The 26,000-nt window shown below is 40.0% G+C and overlaps 2 protein-coding genes across 2 annotated transcripts in view; one reads left to right on the plus strand and one right to left on the minus strand.

The window, feature by feature from the left end:
- mbd4 (methyl-CpG binding domain protein 4) lies at positions 1 to 3,063 on the minus strand. Its single transcript, XM_080294508.1, has 8 exons — positions 2,924 to 3,063; positions 2,488 to 2,682; positions 1,650 to 2,374; positions 1,131 to 1,196; positions 885 to 1,019; positions 657 to 806; positions 375 to 478; positions 1 to 268 (listed from the first exon to the last, which is right to left on the minus strand). The coding sequence occupies exons 2-8, from the start codon at positions 2,616 to 2,618 to the stop codon at positions 194 to 196; spliced, it is 1,386 nt and encodes a 461-aa protein (XP_080150634.1). The 5' UTR covers positions 2,619 to 2,682; positions 2,924 to 3,063; the 3' UTR covers positions 1 to 193.
- ift122 (intraflagellar transport 122 homolog (Chlamydomonas)) overlaps positions 3,052 to 26,000 on the plus strand; it is a 27,280-nt gene continuing 4,331 nt past the window's right edge. Inside the window, exons 1-22 of the mRNA XM_080294492.1 lie at positions 3,052 to 3,192; positions 5,921 to 5,987; positions 6,087 to 6,171; positions 6,259 to 6,337; positions 6,447 to 6,523; positions 6,614 to 6,680; positions 6,769 to 6,915; positions 7,652 to 7,727; positions 9,510 to 9,701; positions 10,088 to 10,226; positions 10,678 to 10,880; positions 11,777 to 11,914; positions 12,106 to 12,270; positions 12,493 to 12,690; positions 13,451 to 13,591; positions 13,991 to 14,044; positions 14,662 to 14,823; positions 15,661 to 15,827; positions 18,365 to 18,536; positions 19,796 to 19,898; positions 25,631 to 25,771; positions 25,873 to 25,970. Coding sequence (XP_080150618.1) covers positions 3,149 to 3,192; positions 5,921 to 5,987; positions 6,087 to 6,171; positions 6,259 to 6,337; positions 6,447 to 6,523; positions 6,614 to 6,680; positions 6,769 to 6,915; positions 7,652 to 7,727; positions 9,510 to 9,701; positions 10,088 to 10,226; positions 10,678 to 10,880; positions 11,777 to 11,914; positions 12,106 to 12,270; positions 12,493 to 12,690; positions 13,451 to 13,591; positions 13,991 to 14,044; positions 14,662 to 14,823; positions 15,661 to 15,827; positions 18,365 to 18,536; positions 19,796 to 19,898; positions 25,631 to 25,771; positions 25,873 to 25,970 — 2,715 coding nt within the window. The 5' untranslated portion in view covers positions 3,052 to 3,148. The remainder of the gene's footprint in view (positions 3,193 to 5,920; positions 5,988 to 6,086; positions 6,172 to 6,258; positions 6,338 to 6,446; positions 6,524 to 6,613; positions 6,681 to 6,768; positions 6,916 to 7,651; positions 7,728 to 9,509; positions 9,702 to 10,087; positions 10,227 to 10,677; positions 10,881 to 11,776; positions 11,915 to 12,105; positions 12,271 to 12,492; positions 12,691 to 13,450; positions 13,592 to 13,990; positions 14,045 to 14,661; positions 14,824 to 15,660; positions 15,828 to 18,364; positions 18,537 to 19,795; positions 19,899 to 25,630; positions 25,772 to 25,872; positions 25,971 to 26,000) is intronic.

Here is a 26,000-nt window from a genome sequence, read left to right on the forward strand (position 1 = left end):
TTTCAACTTTTAACCAGCTTAAAACATTTTATTCAACACATAGTAAAAGTTCTTAAAGGCTAGCCAGCGTAATACTGCATAATATTGAAGAAATTCACGATTAAAATTTCAAGTCCTCCATAATGCTAATATTGTTATATTGTTGGGTAACTGCAGTTTGTGTGATAGAAGTGATTTTCTTGTTTCTGGTCCTTCAGATTCCCAGTTTCTCATGGTTCTCCCACAGCCAAGCATGGTACTTGTTTAGCATATGATCATCAGGTTTTACCTTTGACACAAGAATCGAAAAAACAACAAATTAAACTTGAATTTAGAGCAAATAAATGAGGGAGCAATGGAAGCAACTGAAGTAAAATAGTTGGGATTATACCCACCTGTCGCCACTCATTGATACAGAAGATCCTGTACGAATCGTTGCCGTACTTTCCAATACCGTGCAACTCAATAGGGTAACGCCACTGTTTAGTTAGATACTCATCTACACAAGAGAAAAGGTGTTGTGAGGGTTTTTTTCTGTTTCATATATTCTTACTAAAACCATGCAAAGACTACCAAAAATGAACAATAAAATTACATTAATATATATAAATAAATGGACATTGCTTCTGCACAAAGGTAGTTGCTGCTGTAATCCACTAGCAGTCAAGAATATCCACCTGAGAAGCGGATGAGTGTTTTGGCTCTAAGCTCATACAGGCCAAGTGGCTTCATAAGTTCAGACATGGGCTTCCAGTCGGCCTGCCGGGTCACCTCTGCAGATGGATAACGCTCAAAGAACTGCCACAGGACTGGAATGGCCATTTTACCTGTATTAAATAAATGCCAGGCTTCAGCAAAGTTTAATGCAACATCCTGAATAATTAAATGTGTGTGTTGAATCCTACCACTGGTTTTGTTCAGAAAAACTGTGGCTACCAGCAGCTTCCAGGGATCATGGAAAAGAGTTTCCTGTACGAGGTTGAAGGGAGACCGGGGAGGTGTCCACTTCTTGAAGGCCTTCCTCCTCGGTGGGCTAAGTCCTGAATGAGGACAGTGCACGTTTCTTTAAATTACACACTTTATTTATTTCGTGAATGTTGATCTACATGTCCGATGTAAAAGCATCCACAGTTTCCTGCATTAAACATTACCATCTCTGCTGGATTTCCCACTGAAATAAGGACTTGTTTTCCGCTTGCCTTCCAAGCTTTTGGACTCTAAGCAGACAGGAAACATTTATAGATATTAGAAGAGTGAAGCTGCTTTACATCTTTTGGTCGGGTCCAAAGTTAAGTACCTCATAAAATGACACAATAAAGAAAATCATACATTCGCTGAGCACAAAGTGGTGGAGTCCTATGATGGCTTCATTAATGCAGTAAGATTACTCAATCAATTCTGTCCTCCCTTAGACTAATGATGTGATGCACTCTCTAACAATGGACCATTATTCTTCGCCCCCTCTTTATCAGATCTAAATGTATGCATTTTTTTTTTCTATTTGTAACGTTTTGTGTCAATTAAGGCATTTGGTTTCTTTGATTTTTATGAATTTCTAGCTGCAAATATAGAGGATAATGGGAGACATAAATAACCACTAATGCACTGGATAAGCTCAAAAAAACATGAAAAACTTTAACAAATTGTCAGTCAGTGTGGCTCATACTTACTATTCTGGGATTCTCGAACTGGTGTACAGCTCCCATCAGTGGTATCAGGTAACAACGCATGTTCTTCAGCATCTTGACGACTGTCACCACCAGCCTCCAGGTCAGAATTAGGAGTGTTGTCACCTTTGCTTTCATCACCTTTGTTCTCGCTCTCAGCGGCAGGTTCAACATTCAAAATCGGGGCCGAAGGCTGCAAATCTGCTTTCTTGTCCTCTTGAAGAATAGATTTGTTTAGTTGATTACTTAAAGGAGCCAGTCTGAGTAACTTCTCTCTCAGCTGGCCTCCTCTTTGGGGGCTCTTTTGCAGATGTACATTGTCCACTTTTTCTGAGGTCAAAGCTTGTAAGCAACCATTTAAACTTTCAGTAGTTTTGTCTCCATTCACATTCACTTCTAATACACATGCAGTCTTCTGTAGTTCAGTGTCAGCATCAATATGATTTGTGTCGTTTGCTGTCTTCACTTTTCCACTTTTAGTATCACTTCTGAGGGAGGAAGAGGCTTGTTTGGATTTATTTGGAGGTGCCTCTAGAATTGCTGTTCCATTTTCTGTTTCCTCCTGCTGTCCCTCTGAAGGCTTTTTCTTTCCTCTCCTCTGCTTTACTTTGGAAGGGGGTGCTTGTGATGTGGTGAAATCAAAGAGGCTTATGTCTAAGTTACCACTTCCACTTTCCAGGAGGAAAGTGCGTAGAGATGCTCTGGACCGGAACCTTTGCCCTTCGGGACTTAAACAACAGGAAAATCAATTAAATGGTGATCTAAGGGCTTCTGTGGTGAACTTACAGGTAACATCAACAGAGACAAGATTGTAAAAAACACAAAAACAAAACTGAGTCACCTTGTAAAGTAGACATCTAGTTTGCCTGCTGTTTTGCCTGCTTTCCGCTGCCTCACTTCTCTGATCCAGCCAGGGGGCAATGCGGAAGAAGTGCACAAAATATCCCCTTCTTTGAGACTTTGATGATTCATGTCCACACTGCTCTCCAGTTCAGTATCTCATCTAGTAGGATGCATTTTTAGTTTCTTTGGAGTCCTGTTGAAGTGAAGACAACGAATAAAAAAAACGTTGGCTTTATTGTTAAACTATGAACCTGTAGTTCTTGTTTTGTTCGTGCATGTTTACTTGGACAATTACAAAAACAACACATACAAGGCGTTTGCTCATTCTACAGTTTGCTCACATAAAGCCACATTAAAAAAGGATTGCTGGACATTACTGGGCAGCAGATCAACAGCAAAGAGCTAAAACGTTAACAAAGGCGTGTGTAGCATACATGAATACTGATTAGGCTTTAGATGTGCATCTTCTTGTCTCGACGTTGCTTTCCCGAGTACTTTCTGATGTCAACACAGAAGCAGGAAGTAGCGAGCAAGTGCGAGTCTGCGCATTGCGAGCTACTCGCTACAAGAAACGGTACAGAGTGAAAAAATAACCAAGCGAACTGCAGCAACCTGTTGAAAAAAGAGCCTTTGGTGCTTTTTTCAGTTAAAGAGCGGAAATGAGAGCCGTCCTAGCATGGAAGGAAACGATCCGTGAGCAATGGTAGGAATCTGGGTGATTAGGTTTGCGCTGTCAGCCTCGTCCCGATGCTCAGATGTAACGCTAGGTGGTTAGCAACGGTGGTTGCTATGTAAACTAGTGTTAGCCTGCTAACTAGCTTTAGCATCGCGGCTATTCAATTATCACCATCTTTCAAATCGCTCTCATATTAGATGTCGTGCATTATGTATTTTCAATAAGTACAGTAGCTTATGATGGTTCTTTGGTAACCGATATAATCATAGACGTATGATTTCTAGTTCTCATTACGGGGTTTTTTGGGTGCTGTGCAGAATTGCGTGCTCCTAATAACATATTTTTATTAAACAATCTTTTTAAATAAGGTATTAACTTATTTTCTATTATTTCCCATTACATTCTTGTCAGGAATTAAGGTAGTTCTGTTTAGTCCAGCATTTAAAAGATCAGACTTCCCGAAAAAACAAATCCGAGTAGGTGTTTGGAGAGATGCTTTTGTGCTGTTTCAGAGGGAGAATGGAAATCACAGAGTAACTCACAATACTCTAATGCCCACTAAAAAGTTTATATTATGATCAAATCAAATTACAATACTTGATATGTTGCAGGAGTCATCTTGGATAGATGGTTGTATCTGGATAGGAAAAATATGACTCCCCAAAAAGGCAAAAGCAGGACTTTATATACTTAGTATGATAACTGTGTTTGAGTGAGACAGTGTGGGATATGTTAATGATGCTGAGAAGTCACTTGAAACATTTTAACAGCTTTATTTGTTTTCTAATAAAAACATGCTGTAGTTTTAAATGAGATATTTCCAACTTCTTATATGCATAAATGGGAGTTAAGTTTTTTTGGTGGTATGATTCAATTAATTTTGAGCCACAGATCAATCACATTTTTCACTTTGACATTAGACAAAGACGTAGTCCAGTCCATCTAAAGTTTGACACCTATTGGTGTCCCTACCCCCAGTGGACCCACTAGGGATTTTTATTCATTTTATTTATAAAGGTTTTAATTTCCTGGCTTAAAACTCTATGCACGTAAGTACAATTGATCTGGATATAGTCAAGTAAAAGAGTGAACGTTTTTATCAGATGGCTTAACACAGTCTTTGAGCGTAAGAAGATGCCTGAAGAATGGAGAAGTGGTACTGATTTTTAAGAACAAGTGTGCAGTAACTACAGAGGGATAAAACTCGTAAGCCATACCATAGCTATGGGGAAAAGTGTTGTTGAAGTTAGCTTAAAGAGTGAGGTAATGATCAGTGAGCAGCTTCATGCCACAAAAGAGCACTACAGATGGGAATTTTGCTTTGAAAGTGTTGATTGGAGAAGTATGGGAATGTCAGAAGGACTTGAGCTGTGTCTTTGTGGATCTGAAGGAAGCATGTGATAAGCTGTCAGGAAGGGAACTGTGGTATTGCATGAGGAAGCCAGGAGTTGCAGAGAAGTACGTGAGGGTGGTGCAGCACATGTAATAGGACAGTGCAACAGTGGGGAGTTGTGTGGTACAGATGGGTTCGAGGTGAGGGTGGGATTACATCAGGGATTGTCTTTGAGCCCCTTTGAGCTTTGAAAGGTGGAGGTACAGACTGGAAAGAAGAGGAATGAAAGTAGAAGCAAGACAGAATACGTGTGTGAATGAGAGGGAGACAGGTGACAAGTTTTCAAGTAGCAGAAGTAGTTAAGGTGGACCAATTTAAATATCTGGGGTGAACCATCCAAAACAACAGACAGTGCACAAAAGAGGTGGAGGAGAGAGCACACGCAGGGTGGAGTGGATGGAGACGCGTGATTTTCCTTGTTGTTAGGTGCAAACATTTTTTGTATGTTTTGTGTGTGCGTGTGTGATTTTGTTGTTTGCACTTGTTTGTCCTTGCTAAAGATGTCCTCGTTTTCCTCAAACTCTGAATTTTATGTTTTTTTTGTTTATTCGGTCTATCCAAAATGAAAAAAAGAGAAAAAGTCAGTGTGCTATATTAAAGAAATTCCCTAATTCAATACTGAAAGAAGACACTGGAGGTCCCAAGCTAGTTCACTCCTAATTCCAGTCGCAAACCCCAGATCAGGGAGGGAAGGTTGCATCAAAAGGGCATCCAGCATAAAATCTGTGCCAAATCAAATATGCAGATCCATCCGCTGTGGTGACCACTTGGGAAATAAGGTTGCAGCTGAAAGAACCTATTAAAGAAACATTGGACACTTGCAAATTCTCACACTTATGAAACTGGAAGCCATTATTCTCCATGCTTCACACTGAGTGTTTTCACACCGAAACAGATTGTGTGCATCCTTGCAATCTAGCAAAACTGCTGAATGTTTTCCCTCTTCATACAAACCAGATTTTTCAGTGCTTTTATTTATTTATCCTTTTTTTTTACACCAGAATTCTTAACATCTATATTTCTAATATTTCTTTCATATTTCTTAACAACATATCTACTAATTCACAGTGTTGCAGTGACATGTTTTGGCTTTATCTTCACTCATAAGTTTGTGAATTCCTCCAAAACCTTCAACAGAGTTGGAGGGTTGCAAAACCTTCCCTGTGTGCACTTTGGCAGACAGCAATAACGTCCTTGTAAAATCCACCTCCATGGCATTGCCAGAGTTCAAAAACTCCACAGGGAACCTCCATTATATGATTTCAGTGATGAATGGATCCTCATAGCTGTTGCTCGTGAACTAATCAATTTATTGAAAAACCATTTCAACACGGATCTGTTATTTTGTTTTTTTTTCTGCAGCGTTTATGACCTTGCCTTCAAACCAGATGGTAGCCAACTCATAATTGCTGCAGGGCTTCGTGTCCTGGTAAGGCTTTTCTGTTTTCTTTAGCCTAAAAATGCAAACATGTAGAGAATACTTTCATCGTTCAACTCAATTTCACCTTATTTTTTTTTTTTGTTCCAGGTTTACGATGCAACAGATGGCAGTATTATTCAGCCTTTAAAAGGACACAAAGACATAGTGTACTGTGTGGCTTATGCCAAAGATGGTACTAAATTGAGTTTCACTACATTTTTCTGTGTCGGTCATCTTATTTTTGTTCTTAATTCTTACTCAGTAGTGCATTCTTCTGCAGGTAAAAGATTTGCCTCAGGGTCAGCAGACAAAAGCATTATTATCTGGACTTCTAAACTGGAGGGTATTTTAAAATATACGTAAGCAGCGCTTTTACTTATTGCTTTAGTATTACAGAGTTGTAGTGTTACACCACGGTGCACAGTCTGTACTCCTCCATCATTTTTTCTTTTATTTGTTTATCTGTAGTCACAATGACTCTATCCAGTGTGTTGCCTACAACCCAGTCACTCACCAGCTTGCCTCCTGCTCATCTGGTGACTTTGGTGAGTGCACCTTAGTGGAGAACTTTGATAAATGTGACCTAATGTAAGTACATAGAGAAATTAAACATCTCAAACTTCTCATATTTTTAGGCCTGTGGTCTCCAGAGCAAAAATCTGTAAACAAACATAAAGTGAGCAGCAAAATAACATGTTGTGGGTAAGTGAAGTCTGGAGCAGCAACGTTTATGCAGCAGCAGTACATTTTCATTTGTGCATTTATGTTGCTGTGCATCATTTGCTTGCAGGTGGACAAACGACGGGCAATACCTTGCTCTGGGTATGATGAATGGAGTGGTGAGCATTCGGAACAAAAATGGGGAGGAGAAGGTCAAAATAGAGCGTCCAGGTGGCTCCTCTTCTCCTATCTGGTCCATTGCCTGGAATCCCTCCAAGTTAGTCCTAAGTTATTATAGAAATGGAAGGATGTCTCCACAGATTAACACATAGCCATGTATATTTTTGGTCTGTCCTTCCAAGATTTTGAGCCCAAATTGTGCAAAATTAGATTTCTTATTTAGGTGTAGTTTTTGTAGGGCCAGCAGGTGGCAGTGTTCAACCAGTGAGCGGTGGACCTTTCTCAATGATGGACTGAATTATGATGCCTGGGAACAGCTGTCTTTGCTCTATGATTCCCCCTACAGCCAAAGCAGAGAGTACAGCAATGAAAACTATGCAGGACCACAGAACAGGTCAATTAAGGGAAAAAGACGACACAAAGGTGAAAAGATGCGGGAAGTAGGATAAAGATAAAAGCCATAAAAGACAGTAGAGATTTTATTGCTGGGTTGCCTCATATGGGAAAGTTGGTAATCAAATTGTGGTCAAAACATGAGGTCAATCAGGGAACAGCGTTTGCTAGAGCCGCCAGAGATTCAGGGTTAATAGATGCAGAGGTACATGGGTTTATGCTGTATTCTGTCCTGAATTAAAACAGTTCTGGAAAATTAACATTAAAAGGCTTTGCATCCATTACTTTGCATCACTGAGAGAGTGACCGGCGTGTCCCCTAGCTGAAGGTTGGCTGCTCTGCTTTTCACTGTCATCATTACTTAAATGACAGAAGCCTCATCAGTGCTGAATCTTGTGATTAATGCTTATGTCTGTAGTCATTTTGTTGTGTTTTCACAGGGATGAGCACAATGACATTCTGGCTGTGGCAGACTGGGGTCAGAAGCTCTCCTTTTATCAGCTCAGTGGAAAACAGGTGAATGTCACAACCTACCATAAACTATCATATTGTATGGCATTGTATTTAATATGTATTTGGTAACTTACTAATCATCATGTCATGGCTGAATAGCTCAGACACAGAGATACACTCCACATAAAGATGAGGTTGTGCTTGATGAAGAATCAAACACAGAACATGAGTTTTTATGTACCATGTGAATCCAAAAGTAAATGTGAAATTATTAATTTAGACACTGTGGACTTATTATTTTCAGTTTTGAAATCAACTTTTCAGTTTTACTTTCTGTAGACATTCCCCTCTATCCCAACCTTTAGGCTTGGCCAGTGGTGTTACCATTAAGTGGCCAAGTGAGGGCATTTAGTCTTTATATATTGATATGTTCTATTATGGATTGGTCATTTGACTTGGAACAGGCCCATTGGTATGTTACGGGTAATGGATAGGGGGTCATTAATGAAACATATGTATATTTTTGTAATGATATAGGCTTTGAGTTTATTGTAATTTTCCACTTGTCATCAGTACATTGTATTGTTTTGCACTGACCGATTGCCGATGGCGCTAACTTGCAACAGTTTTGCATAAAAATGATTAAAAACCACAAACTTAGAAAATTTTTGATTAACTATTATAGATAAAAGAAACAGTGTGGGTATGATAAACACAAGAAGAACTATCCACTATCCATTTTCTTAACTGCTTAAACAGTTTAGGGTCATGGGAAGGAGCTGAATCTTATCCAAGCTATCAAGTGGCTGTCATGCAGTGAAAGCTGGGCGAGTCCTAAGACAAAAAGACCAATTAAAAAACAAAAAAAGTAGTCACGTATAAAATTAAGCATCTTTTGCTCATTTTAGTTGCTCGAATAGCTTGGTCACTTTGTCACAAAATCTCAAAAAATATTGATTCCACACGGTGACACCAGATCATGCCTGCGTGGGTGTACAGACACCATGGTGATTTGTAATATCTATACAGTGTATACAGTATCTTGTTATCGCAACATGTTTGTTTCTAATCTATCTTCTCTGTTACTTTTAACTGTTGAAAAGGCTAAACACATGCATGACTAACCACATTTTCATGGGAAAACACCAGAAGACTTAGAACATTTTGAAACACTGTCAGTAATATGTGCTCTAACTTGCTAAAGCACTACGACGGCAACATCACAAAATTAGTCTGTTTGTTCAAAATATAACGTATTTAAAACTCTTTATGGAGTTTTTCCTGTTTTAATCAGACTGTCAGGGTCTATTGAAACCATAACAGTACATTGGAAGTGGTCCTGCTATGCTTTAATGCCCCCTTCGCAATTCCTCCTTCCTCCTAAATTCCCAGTGGGCGATATCGTAATTATAGACAAATATGCAGTGTTCATTACTCTGCCGTTATGCCTTAGGCTCATATTTTGTCATTGGCCTATTTATCTATTGAACATGCTGTTTTGATTACAACACCAAGAATTGTTCGCAATGAGAGAAAATAACTATGGATCGTCAGGGAAGCTTTATCCCAGAGTGAGGAAAACCAGATGTACCAAATGGGGCGACCTGATATGATGTTGTGCAAATGGACTTTGAAGACTGATACAAAGGAGGCTATTTAAACCAGAGAAACACTTTCTTTTTTGTCTGGCTTTTCATCGAACACTCAAAGGAATTGGTTGAATACTGAGGACTTTGAAGTGTGCAAGCCCAGACGGTGGGGAGTGCCGGCCTGGGCCCTTGGGCAATAACTGCAAGAAATGCTAGTTTTATTTTTAATGTCCTTTTCTCTCTTTGTCTCTCTCAGATTGGAAAAGACAGGACTCTCACCTATGACCCGTGCTGCGTCGGCTACTTCTCTAAGGGCGAGTATATAGTGATGGGTGGCTCTGATAAACAGGCGTCCCTCTACACAAAAGATGGTGTGCGGCTAGGAACTGTCGGAGAGCAGAACTCCTGGGTGTGGACTTGCCGGGTTAAGCCTGACTCCAACTTTGTGGTGGGTCCACAGCTTGTGAAGCCATATATCTAGAGAAATTGCTCTCACTGTGACATACGCCATTATTTAAGTGTTGTGATAGAAGAACAAGAATAAAATGCAACACGCTCAGAGCTCTGACGTTACATTTAGGGTGACATTTGATCCTCTAACAGAGTGCCTCCTTAACTGCACAGATGCACAAGCCGTTTCATTTTAAAGTAACACTTTCCCCGCTTTTCTTTTCACTGTGTTTAACTAAAAGTGACAGGAGAGATTTGGTTGCTAGCAGATTCTCTCAGTTCTGCCGTGTAGAGGCTTTAACAACAGGAACATTTTCCCACTCTCGCAGTCTGTTTTTAGAAGTGTTAATGGGATGTACTGCTACATTGTTGTCTCTTACCTAGGTTTTGGGCTGCCAGGATGGGACCATCGCCTGCTACCAACTTATCTTCAGTACAGTTCATGGCCTCTACAAGGATCGTTATGCTTACAGAGATAGCATGACTGATGTCATTGTCCAGCACCTCATCACTGAGCAAAAAGGTGCGCTTTTGCTCTGGTGTACAGGCTTCTGAGTTTAAGATAGGCTAGCTATTGTGATGCCTCGTCAAAATAATTGTTTGCACATCTTGCAGCTTCACAGTGAGATGATCAAACAAAGCAATGCAGACAGCATTTGGGGAGATAAACTTCACTGTCATTTTCCTCTTGTCATATTATTCAAATTAATCTAATGTAAGGGCAGATGGCCTGCCTTTTTTAATGAGTAGATATCGAATGTTTTGGTGAACATCTTGCTATAATAGGATTTTCTATTTAAATGAGAGGTGACAGTCTTTAATTTCCTCGCACCAACGAGGGAGGAAGATTTGAAGGAAAAAAACCAAGGGCAAACTTATTCAACAGGATGCATCGGCTAAGATAATTAAACCTTCCTCACCCTCCTTTCATGACTACTCTCTCCCATTTATCTCAATTTTTTTCTTCCCCTCAGTGAGGATCAAGTGTCGTGAGCTCGTGAAGAAGATCGCCATCTATAGAAACCGCCTTGCCATCCAGCTGCCCGAGAAGATCCTCATCTACGAGCTCTATTCAGACGACTCCTCAGACATGCACTACCGCGTCAAGGAGAAAATATGCAGGAAGTTTGAATGCAACTTGCTGGTCGTCTGCTCCCAACATATCATTCTGTGTCAGGTCAGAAGAGATAGAGGTCCGCAGTTTTTTTTGTAGTGGCAAAATATACAAAAACATTCATTTAAAGTTGCTTGCGTCCGCCAGAGCCTGTGTGTATTTGTATTTTCTTTCAGTTATACTTCCTCTGGTCTCCAGTGGGGCTGCTGTTCTTTGTGAATTACACTAATGCACACTTGATTGTGCAAGAGGCTGCAGTGACATTTGAGCGCTATTAATACGATGAAAGCACAGTAAATCAATGTTTAGACATTTACTTCAAGCCCAAACAGTCCAGAAATGGAATGGCTGTTCCCCCAGATGTTTCTGCCTAGTTTGCAAAAGACTCCAGCTGTGCATGTGCTCTGTCTCTCTCCCTTTCTCAACCATCTTCAAACTGGATAAATTAAGCCAGTTGAATCAGGGGGAAGGCACCATAGTCTGTTGAACCAGTGGATGTCTCTTGGGTTTGCTCTCTGCTTCTTGTCTCTGTGTGTCTGACAGTCTGGTAGGGAGGAGGAGCGGCCGTAATGCGGCGGTTATTTCCTTTTAAATCTGTCTATGTGTGACAGAGGTGCTTCAGATCTCTCTATCAGGCGTACTCATGTTTCATGCCTAAAAGAACTTTTAGACCATATAAACGGGCTGTGTTCATGTGGTCTGTGCTGTATATGTCACTGTCAAATCAAATCACTGTTAATCTTTATGGCATTGCTTTCTTTAAACACCTTTTGATGCTTAAAAGAGCACTGTGTTTAGGATTTGCGAGACATTTACGAGTATGTTTGAATTGCTTAAAGGATGAGATTAACACACTGTGAAATGATGAAAACAGAAACGTTTAACAATGCTGCACCAGTCAGCGCTCCATTTGTCAAATATAATTGAAGCCTCAGCCTTCTTACTCTGCTCTTCTGCAGGAGAAGAGACTCCAGTGTCTGTCCTTCAACAGTGTGAGGGAAAAGGAATGGGTGATGGAATCTCTAATTCGATACATCAAAGTGATTGGTGGTCCACCAGGCAGAGAGGGTTTACTCGTAGGGTTAAAGAATGGTGCTGTGAGTACTCCAAGAAGATCCATTCTCACACAAAGTAACCACAGAAGTGGGAGTCATGCTCACATGCCAGTGCTCCTGGAATTTGAACATAAAGGAAACTGCTGTCCTAATGAAGAAAGCATTTTTTTTTTGGATATATCTGTTACTGGAGCCAGTTACAACACAACTGATTCTCTATTCTCTGTTTGCAGATACTAAAGATATTTGTTGACAACCCGTTTCCCATCACGCTGCTGAAGCTAACAACGTCAGTGCGCTGCCTGGACATGAGCGCCTCCCGCAATAAACTGGCTGTGGTGGATGAGCATAACACTCTCCTTGTCTATGACATCAAGAGTAAAGAGCTACTTTTTCAGGTCAGCAGGCAGTGGAAAGGGCGTGACGAAGGAACCTAGCTTCGCGGGCTTTGAATTGCATTTCAGAGATGCAGTGGAGTGAAATAAAATGGAAACAAGCATGTGTGCTCAATTAGTTGCATTAAATACAGGAACAGGTTTACAATAGCCCAGACTTGTATGTGTTTCACAGTCACCTCTGACCTCATTATTCCTGTGTACTTGCATTTGCTTTCCTTACAGGAGCCTAATGCCAATAGTGTAGCCTGGAACACCCAGTGTGAGGACATGCTGTGCTTCTCTGGGAATGGCTACCTTAATATCAAGGCTTGCAACTTCCCTGTACACCAGCAGAAGATGCAAGGCTTTATGGTCGGCTACAATGGCTCCAAGATATTCTGCCTCCATGTGTATTCCATGTCTGCAGTGGAGGTGCCGCAGGTGGGTATTATCTTGTCAGGCTGCTCATGTCTAGAAGCAGTGATGGCGCTCCGTGTGGTGGCACAGGTCTGTAGCCAAAATGCTTCTGAAATAAAAATGGTCAAAATGTAGTAATTTTGTGTGAAATTGAAACTGATGGTTAAAATTGTTACATGGTTCTTGCTTTTCATCATATGTTACTAGGTCATTTCTAATACTTCCTAAAGTATTCATCTAGTCTTTATGAAACTGGGCTCGTATGAACTGGAATTGTATCAAGTATAAATTCCAAATGTCAAATTTCAAATCTCAGTATATTATCTCTGTTTGACCTTTTGACCTCTACCCTTACCCTGGTATTGGCTGTTATATTAGTGTTCATAATGCCACAGAGTTATACGCTTTTTAAAGCATATTAAATATTAAAGAAGTAATATTTTTCATTCTCTTCCACAATATGCTGTTAAAAGTACTGTGACTCATCGAAATGCGTCCCAGCGAAATGCGCTTAACCTTTAAATTTCCTCCGTTGTTGCTCTGCATTAGTTCTACATGTCTGCAGAAACACGTGCCACGATCCTGGTCATTTTTATCATAAATATGGTATTTATTTGTACTACAAAGAAAGAAATGATATATATGGATGCAATTTATATCAGTTACGGAAAAAAAAGTGTTTCGTAAAGATGTTTTGTTTCTGTTTATTGATTGGTTTGTGGCCATTCTTTTCCACAAATTTGTATTTATAATGCTTTTAACTGTGATGGTGTTGGCCTGCCAGTCTGCACCCATGTACCAGTACTTGGAGAGGAAGATGTTTAAGGAGGCCTACCAGATTGCCTGCCTGGGTGTGACAGATAGTGACTGGAGGGATTTGGCCACAGAAGCCCTGGAGGGACTTGACTTTGAGACTGCCAAGAAGGTCAGCTCTCTCTCTCTCTCTCTCTCTCTCTCTCTCTCTCTCTCTCTCTCTCTCTCTCACACTCACACACACACACACACACACACACACACACACACACACACACACACACACACATTGTTTTGATTAAGTAAGGCAGATCTTACCATCCTTCACAATTTACTACTTCTAGTAAAATGAGCAATAGAAATATACAGTACCCTACTCTTCATCATGTTAACTGCAACCACTTAACGTCAAAACATGGACATTACCCAAGTTAGCCAAATCAACAGTGAAGCCACATCCTTAATCAGTGTCCGATGAAGAATTTTTAAGAAGCTAGTAATGCAAATAAGAACACAAAGCAACAGATTCTCAGACGCAATTATACTAAATCTTTCCTCTCCACCTTTTCAGGCCTTCATTAGAATCCGAGATCTGCGCTACCTGGAACTAATCAATAGCATTGAGGTAATGCTAAGTCCTCAGAGGCCTAATTTGGTTATAATTTTTTTTTGTTTTCTGGTTTTTTTTTTCCTGGCTAGTGTATATCCTGACATCATTAAATAGTGAATCATAATTACTGTCATCATACAATAATGTCAGTAATTGTAAGGCTTTTTTCTGAACTAGACCTAAACCTCAAACAAAGGAGGAACCTGTATCCCGAGTGACCTTTTCCAGTTGAGTCCGCGCTGACATGCAAGCGCACAGCTAAGCATATGCACAAATCCTTAACAATGTGCTTGCTGAGCGGAGCAGAATCTGTTATGGCTTGGGTGTTTCTGCTTGTTCTTATTTGAAATGTGGAAATGTTCATCTTTGACAGTCTGTTTTTGTCAGTAAAATTATTATATATGGAAAGAAGTGTTTCTTTCGTTCAATAAAAATTGTGTTTGTTATTTCTGTGGCTGATGGCAGAAGAGGTTTGTGAAGATTCAACACCCTTCAGTCTTGTGTAACTCTATGTGTATGCAAAGCCACATGCATAACTGTGTGTGTGTGTGTGTGTGTGTGTGTGTGCATGCTAATATATGTGACTGTTAGTCTTAGCACCCAACTCAGTGTTTGTGTTGACTGATTTGTAGGAGAGGAAGAAGCGGGGTGAGAACGACAATGACCTGTTTCTGGCAGACGTCTACGCCTACCAGGGGAAATTCCACGAGGCAGCCAGGCTCTACAAACGTACTGGCCACGAATCCAGAGCGCTGAGCATGTACACTGACCTGCGCATGTTCGACTACGCCAAGGTGATTAAATCACTGACTAAAACACATGCTCTTACATATAAGATATTGTATCGATACAGACAAAAACACCTGCGAAGCATTGCATGTTTTCGGGATTTAGAGCATATGGTTTTCTTCAGCATGTGCAGTTATGCCAAATTGGGGCCCTGCACTGTGTTCAGACAGCCCCCCCTTTACTGTCTGTCTTTCATCTCCTCATATATCATCAGAATCTCTACATATATCATCTGATCTGCACACGCATGGCCAACGTTTACACACGTATCCCTGTACGACATATAGTTACAGTTGGAAGTGGGGCACAAAAGGAGAGAAATAAAGCCAGCGTCTGTTCCTACACGAACACTTTGATGAGGGGGTCAGTTGGAGCTGAGACAAATTCGTGCTTTATTATGTTTACATGCGGTGCCCCCACTTTTGATCATCACCGTTGCACTCGCATTGCTGGAGCAGATGACACAGCCATGACTCGTTCATGTATATTTGTGCTTGAGTTTGTATCAGATTGTATGTGTGTTTGATGTGGCTGCTGTATATTTATGTGGCTGTGTGGCCATCTGGTCCCTCCGGCTGTTTGTTTTAGGTAGGATGGACACCGGAGGGAAAGGCCTTGTAGCTGCCTGCTGTTTGTGTGACTCGCTTCCTCCTGTCTCACACTTGACCCACATGGTTCTGCCCATCTGAACTGGACTTTTCTTTCTCTCCTTTCAGACTACTGTTAGGAATCTGCTTTTGATAAACTGTTGGACATTACATTACATTGTTGGTTGTTGCCCATCTTAATGACTAATTATTGAATGTGATGTAAAGTTTGAAACTTTCTCTCTCTTGCTGCAGGAGTTTGTTGGAGTGACAGACCCAAAGAGCTCTCGGATGCTGATGACCAAGCAGGCAGACTGGGCTAAGAGCAGCAGGGAGCCGCGGGCAGCAGCAGAGATGTACCTGTCAGCAGGAGAACATCTCAAAGCTATAGACATTATAGGCGAACACGGCTGGGCAGACATGTAGGTGTCAGTCTCTCTCTTAAACATTTTGAAATCCTGCTGCTCCTGTTTAACTTTCTTTAAAACGACCACATATGTGTGTGATTTCGAAATATAATATAAACTTATCCTAGATCTAGTTCTTCTGCTTCAAAGCTTTACAGAAAGAAAAATAAGTTAATATGCTTTAAATGTTCATTACATACATTCTCAGAGCTCTCCATCACCTTACTTTCTAGGTTTGGCAAAACTGTTGAGCCACCTACCCCATGTTACTTTTTCTTTTCTTGTAATTTCTTAAAGTAGTCTTCAGGAATAGTTCTCCAAGCTTTTTGAGGGACAATCAAAGCTCTTCTTTGGATGTTGGCATCCTTTTGTTCTATTCTCCGTGTAAGCTGATCCCGCACTGCTTTAGTAATCTTGAGGTCCAGGCTCTGAGGAGGCTAATCCATGGCTGATAGTCTTCCAATATGTGTTTTTCTCTTCAGGTGCTTTTACTGCATTGGCAGTGTGCTTGGAATTATGGTCATGCTGAAAAGTGAAGTTACTGCATATCATATAATTTCCAGATGGAATTGCATGGTGGATCACAATCTGACTGTACTTTTCTGTGCTCGTAATTACATCGGTTTTGACAAGATCCCCAACACCACTGGCTGAAATGCAGCCCCAAACCATGACTGAGACTCCAACATGTTTTGCAGATGGCTGTAAACACACATTGTTGCACCTCTGACGATCCCGCCATACTGACGATGACTTAAACCAAAGATTTCAAATTTGGATTCATCACTCCATAAAGCCTGTTGCCACTGACTTTCAGTCCAGTTCTTGTGTAGTTTGGCATATATTGTCTTTTTCTAGATCTTGTCAGGTACATTTCTCAGGTCCAGTTTCAGGTTCTTGCGGAACTTGTTTCTTGTTTCATAAGAACATGCCTTTCAAATACTGTTCATCTACTGTAGTATTTTTTTCAGGCCTGCTGCTTCTTCTTTGTCCACTTGTCCAGTATCCTCAAATTTTTTCAAGGATAGGCACACCGTGCTAAGATATGCCAATTTCTTTGTCTAACAGCTCTTTGGAATCACCCTGACGAACGGTGCTATATTTAGTATTTCTTTCATAGATTGAAACAAATAAATGGGGAAGAAATGTAGTATTTTTGCAACAGGCTGCTAGTAACAAAGTGCCTAAAGGTACAATTTAACATGGGTTCTTTTTCAATTTCTCTGTTATGTGTAGATGTAGATCCCATGAGTTAGATTGCTTTTGTTTTTAATCTAGAATGATTCATGGGTAGATTTTAACTGGCTTAACAGCAACAACAATAAAAAAGCAAAACATTCCTCTGAAAATGGTCAGGCACAAGGTCTGACTAAAAATGAGTGTTAAAGCAGCCATTATCCAAAGAAAACGTCAGAAAACCTGGGGATCTATTACTCAAGACCAAAAAGATTACAATAAAGCCTATTCCTTTTTTATTTTTACTTGAGTGCTCTATCATTAGTGAAATGATGATGGGACAAAATACAATAACAGAGCAGCATTGTCCATTTAGATACAGAGACTCCTAATTTTACTTGTTGAAGTTTAAGTTGCAGTTTGTGTTTTAATTTAATAGCACAAGCAATAATAAACGTCCAGTAAATGTCATGAGTCTCAGTCACAGGCCATTAGAGCCAGATATGTGAAGGGTAAGCCATGAGGGCTAAACATGTTCCCAGAAACAAATACCTTTCCATTAAATGGGACTTACTGTGCTTTTCTTCATCTTCCGTTATATATACTGTTACAATGGCTGATGCTTGCAGTAAACATGGCCAAAGTTAATACTAATAATAATAATAATAATAGTAATGAAGTCAGCATATGTACAGGTAATCCCTATAAGCCAAAAGCTCAGACTTCAAACTGCTTTAACTGCTTATTTTAGGCAGTTTGACATCATACAGATGTAAGAGCAGTAATGAGAACCAGTATCCTTACAAGATTGTCTCAGGGAGACCACTCTGATTGTGAACAATCCACCCACTTGCTGCTTAAAGAAGGAAGAAATTTGTCTTAAACCATTCATTTCAGACAACTGATGAGCTGTGAGGCGGCACAAATGGCTATTATTAGATAGATAAGGATTATTTTGAACTGCAAAGCTGCTCTAGTAGAGACTAAGGATAAAAATATGGAGCTGGAAAGGAACATAAGAGTTCTCCTTTAAGGTTCTATCATACATCCATTACATCCATTATTGTTAATGTGTGTTGTGTGTCTGTGTTGTTGAAAACCAGGCAAATTGATATCTGGTGAGCATGTCAGAACTCCCTGCTGACTCCATCTGACCCACTCTCTGCACGCTGTAAGTGTCCTGTGGTGCTACCAGTGGGTCAGCGCAACTGACACTGCTGTTGAACATAGTCCGAGCTCTTTAGCCTGACTCAGATTCAGCTCGTGACCCTGACTGATTCACATTCTTTCTGGGGTCACGAGCATAGTTTGATACAGCAGGGTTCATCTTCTCCCGCCCTCTTTCTGTGTGCTCATTCCTGTCTTCTCTCACCCAGGCTGATCGACATCGCCCGTAAATTGGACAAGGCTGAACGCGAACCGCTAGCAAAATGTGCACTCCACTTTAAGAGGCTGAAACACCATGGCTATGCCTCAGAGACTTACTCTAAGATGGGGGACTTGAAGGCTCTGGTGCACCTGCATGTAGAAACTCTGCACTGGGAAGAGGTCTGACACACTTACGCACACCTGTTCAGCTTATTATAACTTATATATATATAAAAAGTCCTGAGACAATCACATAAATATAATGTGAAGCATATAGGGCTGCACTTAACAAACTGCTGTGGCACTTGCACTATAAGCCACAAAGTACACTGCTCCATATTTGGGGTTTGTTCAATTTTGCAGGGATCCTCAGAAAAGTCCACTTTATTTGTCAGAGTAACCACAACTGAAAGCAAACAATAAGATAATATGTCTGCCTGATTTCTTTCTACACTGACAAACTGGAGCCACACACACTCCAGAGCTAATCATCCAGCTTTGGATTTCTCTGAATCCATGCCCACATGATGATTAGCTAGTGAGAAGCTCAAAACACTACTGCAGTGAAAGAGTATCAGCTTTAAATTCTGTTCTGCTTCCAATCAAATTCCTCCATCAAGGCGGATCATGGCAAGAAGAAAATATTGCATTTCTTTAATCCATCTGCAGTCTATAATCGAGTTAAAGGCGTTACAGAGATGCACATTGGCGATTTGCATGTTGAAACACTAGAGCCAAAAACAGAACATGAAATTATGATCACATGATTCTTGCTGTTATGTCTGTTGAAGGCTTCTTGGAATATTTAATCCTCAGAGAGGGAGAGACAGAGAAGAAAGAGCAGAGGAGGGAGGCAGAGGTTGAGAGAACTACTTGGCTTTATGTGCTTCAAGGGGGCGGGGTGGTGGACACCAAGACGAGCCAGACGGCACCACAGACTGAGTTACACCATAGGCCATATGGATGCTATTCACTGCTCCCACTCTTCTTTAAAACAAAGTATTTCTTTAAATGAATGGGCTCAAAGGGCTGAAACACACATTTGTTCTCCTTTACTGTATGGTATGACTGCTGTGTGATTCTTGGCTCAGATTTTGCCACAGGACGTTGAGCTAATTAGTCAGCGTGATAGGTGATATGTGTCCACGAAGCACTACAGCAGCTCTTTACAGTTTATACTGTCATTCGAACAGCACGAGACCTGCAGTTGGAGTTCTAATTGAGTGTGAAATCAATTTAGCTCATGCAATTTTCATTGTTCTCGGCTAATAAATAATGGTGAAGAAGTATTTGAACTTAAGGTAACATGTTTGGAAAATGTGCGGTAAGTGAAGTAGAGCCATAAATAGCCAGGGAGTACAGTGTTATTCTCTATATGTGGGACTAAAAACACAAGTCAGGCAGTCACAAGCATATGCTTCTTCTGTCTTCTGTCTCAGGCCTTCTCACTGGTGGAGAAACACCCGCAGTTCAAAAACGACGTCTTTGTGCCGTACGCCCAGTGGCTGGCTGAAAATGACCGTTTCGAGGAGGCTCAAAAGGGTGAGCTTTTACATCACCAGCAGGATTTCACTTTTGCTTTTAGTAAGCTAGTGGGAGAGGACTTATGTCACAGTTTCTTCTGCAATGCATCTGCTAGTGTTTACATATGGAAGTAATAAAGCAAGGCCTGCTCCAAAAACTGAAATGTCTCACTACTTCCTTGAGATTCTCTATATCCACTGTAAAACATGATCCTCTTTGCTCAAGCATAGCAGGACAGAGCTGGGCTGCCTGTTAACTGAATGACATGCTTCCATGCCTCTAATCACCAGTACTACAAGCAGCTCTGATGATGATTACCAACTGTAACCATAGTTATAATCAGCTCATAGATTTATAATTATGATCTCAGCAGGCATATTTCCTCTTCTACATAATCTTCTTCTGCCTGTCTCCACATGGAGTGCATGACTGAGCAGGTCTGGATGTACTGAAACTTGCCTGTGGTTATGCGTTTTGCTGATTGTGTGTATTTTAGTTTAGTATTGTGTTACTAATGATTGTAATGTGTCAAATTCTGGCCTGCCTCCTGTCCACTGCACTGGGACTTCTCAATAAATAACATTTTAAAAAATGATTAACTCTGCTTAACTCAGGTGACTTTGTTTGTTATATATTCTGGAGGTTTTAGCTGGAGCTCACTTGGTACCAAAATCAGGTTCTGATTAGTACTCCCAGGGGTTCAACAAGATTTTCAAGTACATCGTATCTAAAGCATTTCCTATTTCTTAAATTTGAAGTTGTCTTTTATTGCCAGACACGCTTCTCAGTATGTCCCCAAAAGATAATGTTGTTATCTTTATTTTGCTAACAGCACAATGTAAGCTGTAGTTGTCTGCATGGGAGCTCTGGCTAAAAGATTCTGACAATTGCTGCTGTGCTCTGCAACCTTGTCAGCTTGGTTTTTGTGTTTCTGTAAGGGGGAGGGGGAGGAGTGTGCGCCCATTACTAACAGTAACCATCAGTGTCTGAATGTGGTTTTTATTCAGTTAGACTGATGAATGTTTGCCATAATACAGCCTGACCCCTGCTGTGGTTGCAGGGGCAGGGTCATTACTGAGGTCGACTCCCTAAAGCTGTTTCTAATTACCCTCTGATTGGAACATGAAGGATAGTGGTGATGTTTATTACGGCTTTAAAGTCAAAATGTTTTGGCGTTTCATATTAAGAAGCTGCCGTCCTGCTTGGAAAGGACTGGTACTAGTTGTTGCCTGTTTTTTTTGTTTTTGAAATGGGATGGCACTTCTTGTTAAATACTCTAGGTAATATGTGAGTTTACAAATGTGTATGTCCTATAATGTACTTTCACTTCTTTTTTCTTGGCTGTAATGTTATATAATTCTATAGAATGTAGTTTCATCAGATTAGTAGGAAAATGACAGACATTTTTATACATTTTCAGAGGTGTGAAAGTAATTGTTTGAACACTTTTCGGAGTCCATGACTGCCTATAAAATTTAAAAAAAAATGTATGTGTATATATATATTAGGGGTGCAACAATACTTGTATCGATATTGAGCCGTTCGATACAGTGCTTTCGGTTTGGTACGCATATGTATGAACAATACAAAATTTTTAATTTATTTTATCAACTTTTCTTCTGACGACGCTGTCTGTGTTGAGCGCTCAGTGGATCTGCGCTTGACAGTGCAACTATTTGGGTTTTCGTGTGACATATCACCCTGAAGGTAACCGCCATGGACAAAAGTAAAAGAGTATGTCGGATGTGCCACGCAATGCTCAATTACATTGGTGGGAATTACTGCGTTAGCGCAGTTTGCTCGTTAACGTGTTGGCCGTCCAGCCCCACGCACGGGGCGATCCGGGGTAGCTCGTTAACGGAGATTTGGCGCAGGGGCGGAGCGTGGGGGTGGCTTACTGGGCTTATGCCCGGGTTGTTTTGTCAGAAGCCCGGAGTCTTTTGGAGTGTAATTTTTTTCATAGTTAGATGCCTGGCTGACAACTGTATAAAAAAAAAAGTACACACAATATTCGAAGCACATAGTGCACACTGTGGGAATTTACGACTGTGCGTGAATCCCCCCTGATATTGGTATGATCCGAGCTCAGGCACTAAGCGACTGAGCGAGGGGGCGGGGCAGCTGCTGCCTGTGAGTGCGCTGTTGGAGAAACGGAGCCAGCCATACTAAGGAGAGCTTAAGTTTGACCAGGTACCAAAGAAAATCATTCGTACCGTACAAATAATGTAAATATGACGGTGAATCACGAAAGATTGATATCAAACTGATCACTTGACCAATATTACGTTACTTGCTCTTCGAGTGAATCAACAAATGGCGAAATGAAAAGCCGAACAACAACAATGCTGTTTTTTAGAGAGTCTTAGCTTACGTGTGTTTATTTCATATTTTCAGTTCTTACCCTCCCCGACTAAATCGGTTTCAGTTATGTACTGAAATATAAGAATGCACATTAGAGGGTTCTATCAAAGAAAAAACTCAGGTAAATGTTATTTTATATATTATGCTTTGTATGTTGTTCAGTATATTTCTATGCAAAACAAGAGGGATTTCAGTACACAGCACGATATTCATATTTGTAACCAGATATTTACATACACTTTAGGGAGAAAACATAAAACATTTTTACTGTACAACATCAATTTAGAGTAAACTTTTGTTTTAGATAAATATTGAAACATATTTTGAATTAGTTAAATGTCAGAATAAAGAGAGACAGAACTGTCTATTTTTTATCACTTTCATGAAATGTAGGAGTACATGTACACTAAGTTTATTGTTAATTAATAAGAAAACTCCAGACGATTCCATTCTGAGCTGAAGAAGCTTCTGATAGGTTAGTAGAGTCCATGTGAGTAAATTGGTGGCACAGCTGTGGATGCATATAAGGCAAAACACAGAGCCTGTTTCTGTGACATGGGAACATCAAGAGATGTCAACCAAAACACCAGGAACAGAACTGTGGAGCTCCATAAGTGTGGCTCAAGTTTGAATACAATTTGGTGCCATTTGCAATTAAGAAATACAGATAGTTTCTCTCTTTACTCTTAAAGTTAACAAATATGTTTTTATATTTATCTAAAAAATAAACATTTAGTCTGATTTGATGTTACAATTAAAAACGTGTTTTTATCTGAAGAGTAAATATCTGGTTTCAACTGTATATTTGATGATGTTGGTGTTTGGCTTGATTGACTATCATCTAGTTCTGATTGTGGTTCTGTCTTGGTTAAGTCCTCAGTAGTCCTGATTTTGAACTGTTGTAGTCCTGTTTTAATTCTGGATCAGTTCTGGGTCTGGTTGAATTGGGGTTTAGTCCTCGTGTCTTGATACAGCCCCGACTTTGTTCTGCCTTGCTGCTTAATTAAAAAACTAGTTTAAGGTCCTGCACATGTGATATATATTTTTCCCTATATGAAGTCATTCTTTTTTTGAACAAAACTCAAAACAGAGCCAATTAATCTTTCAGTCATTTCTACCCCCCCCCCCCCCCCCCCCCCAAAAAAAAAATAAATAAAAAAATCCCACATGCATACCACCCTTTTGGGCTAAGCCCCGGGTGTTTCAAATGTCTGGCTCCACCTCTGTTGTGGCGTTAACGTCATTTCAACGAGATTAACGCTGACAGCACTAGTGGGAACACAACGAATATGACTGCACATTTACGCCGACATCATTCTAGTGCAAAGACAAGTGGAAGCAGACAAAAACAACAAGCACGCATGCTACAAACTTTACCTGAGTCATTTAGACAGCCGTTGGCACGTGATTCTCCTTATGGGGACCTGATATGTTTAATATGCTGCTGAGAATATAGCCCAGAAGAAGCGTATAGTATAGCTTTTATTTTGGAAAGAGCCATTTCTCTGTAATAAACTCTCTTTTCCAAAGATGAGTGATTTCTCGATCAGATAGATTTACTTTTTTTATTACTTTGTTTCAGCAACATTAAATTTAAAAACTGTACTTTTGAGTTAAAATATATATTTATAATTTTAATAAATGACCAATTAAAAAGCATGAACATTTTTTTTTTGTATTGAAAAAATATCGAACCGTGACACCAAAGTATCGAACCGAACCGTGAATTTTGTGTATCGTTGCACCCCTAAAAATAAATAAATAAATAAATAAATAAATAAATAAATAAATATATATATATATATATATATATATATATATATATATATATATATATATATATATATATATATATATATATATATATATATATATATATTTGCAGCAATGTGGTTAGCACTGTTGCCTCACAGCAAGAAGGTCCTGAGTTTAATTTCACCATCAGGCCGGGTTCTTTCTGTGTGGAGTTTGCATGTTCTCCCCATGTTTGGGTAGCAGATGGGATAGGCTCTAGCCCCCCCTGCGACCCTGAAAAGGATAAGTGGAAGAGAATGGATGGATGGAAATATATAAATGCCCTAAAGTTAATTCTGTTCATGTAGATGTAGCATTTTCAGTGGGAGAAACATTTCGTCACTCATCCAAAAAATATATCAATGGTTTTCAATCCTAAACAGGTAATGAAAGATTTTTATTAAAGCTGAAAGTTTGTGCTCCAGTCACATCTTGATAGACGTTAGCAAGTGCTGTGTTTCCTCCCTTGAGATGCTCTGATAGGCTTTTACTACAGACACTCGTGCTCGTTCCTCCAGTTTTGTCTTCAGTAAAAGAAAAACATTCTCTCTTGTGAGATCAGGTGACTGTTGGGCCATTCCCGTTCTCACATGCCATTTGGAAACTCTTGGGTTGCTTTTGCAGTATGATTTGGATCATTATCCATTTGCACTCTGAAGTGCTGTCAGATTAGTTTTTCAACATTTGGCTGAATCTGAGCAGAGTTTATAGTCCTGTACACTTAAACAGTCACATCATCAATAAACACTAGTGACCCAGTTCCACTGACAGCCATACATGCCCATGCCATAACACTGCTTCTTGTTCCTGAGTGTAACCAGTGGTTTGCAGCTTGTTGTAAACCCTCTGTATTTACAGTCACAAAGGCGTCTCTTGATTGCAGACTTTGAAAATGATACGCCCACCTCCCCGAGAGTGTTCTTGACTTAGTTAGATGTTGTGAAGTTGTTTTTCTTAACCATGTAAATAATTCTGTCAACATGCACTTTCCTTCTGTGGTCTTTCAGGCGTTTTTGGTGTTGATGAACTGGTCAGTGAAGTCATTTGTGCTAAAAATGAACCAGATTATTGATTTGGCCACTCCTAACACTGTTGCTATCGCTCTCTATGACAGGTTTATTTTCTTTTTTACAGCCTAATGATGGCTTCTCTCACTTGCATCGGCATCTTTTTGAAACTCATAAGCTACGAAATGAAAGCGTCACACTTAGACTCAATCCAGATCTTTTATCTGCTTATTTTGTCCTGGAATAACAAGGGAAATGTCTCACTTCGCTGTGAAACTGCAATTCATTTTGACCCTCTGAAAATAGTTGAATATGTATAAAAATGGTTTTAACTCTTAAACAGGTAACACTGTTTTTATTAAAGCTGAAATTTTGCACTTCAGTCACATCTTGATTGTTTGATTTAAATCTACTGCGGTGGTGTCCACAGGCTCAATTACAAAAAGTGTGTCATTGTCTAAATGGACTTAATTGCATGTGTCCCCAAACATAAAATAACAATTATGCTTTAAATTGTTTCTGTAAATTCAGCATTACCTCAAGAGCAGCCAGTCTGTATTTTACCACTTTTCTGCTTTTATTTTTCAGCATTTCACAAGGCTGGACTTCAGAATGAGGCCGTGAAAGTCTTAGAGCAGCTTACCCAGAATGCAGTAGTGGAGAACAGGTTCAACGATGCAGGGTACTATTACTGGATGCTGTCTATGCAGTGTCTAGATATTGCCAAAGGTAAGATGCACAGGTATCTTGAGAGCAACCAGCCATAACTCATTTTTACTGAAATGCTTAATGCATTTTTTTTTCTTTTCACCATTGTTTGTCTGAATCAGAAAGTGAAGAACAGAGGGGAGAAATGCTGAAGAAGTTTGAACGTTTTCAGCATCTCGCTGAGCTCTACCACGTGTATCGCTCAATCCAGCGATACACGGTAAGAATACGATACACCTTAAGTCAAGAC

The sequence above is a fragment of the Astatotilapia calliptera genome, chromosome 20 (assembly GCF_964374335.1).
Source record: "Astatotilapia calliptera chromosome 20, fAstCal68.1, whole genome shotgun sequence".
NCBI classification, from domain to species: Eukaryota; Metazoa; Chordata; class Actinopteri; order Cichliformes; family Cichlidae; genus Astatotilapia; species Astatotilapia calliptera.

Coding starts and splice junctions, on each gene's coding strand:
- mbd4 (XM_080294508.1), bottom strand. CDS start 2,618: ATGAATCATCAAAGTCTCAAAGAAGGGGATATTTTGTGCACTTCTTCC. Junction 2,375..2,487: donor CTAGATGTCTACTTTACAAG/GTGACTCAGTTT, acceptor CTGTTGTTTAAG/TCCCGAAGGGCAAAGGTTCC. Junction 807..884: donor TTTTCTGAACAAAACCAGTG/GTAGGATTCAAC, acceptor TATTTAATACAG/GTAAAATGGCCATTCCAGTC.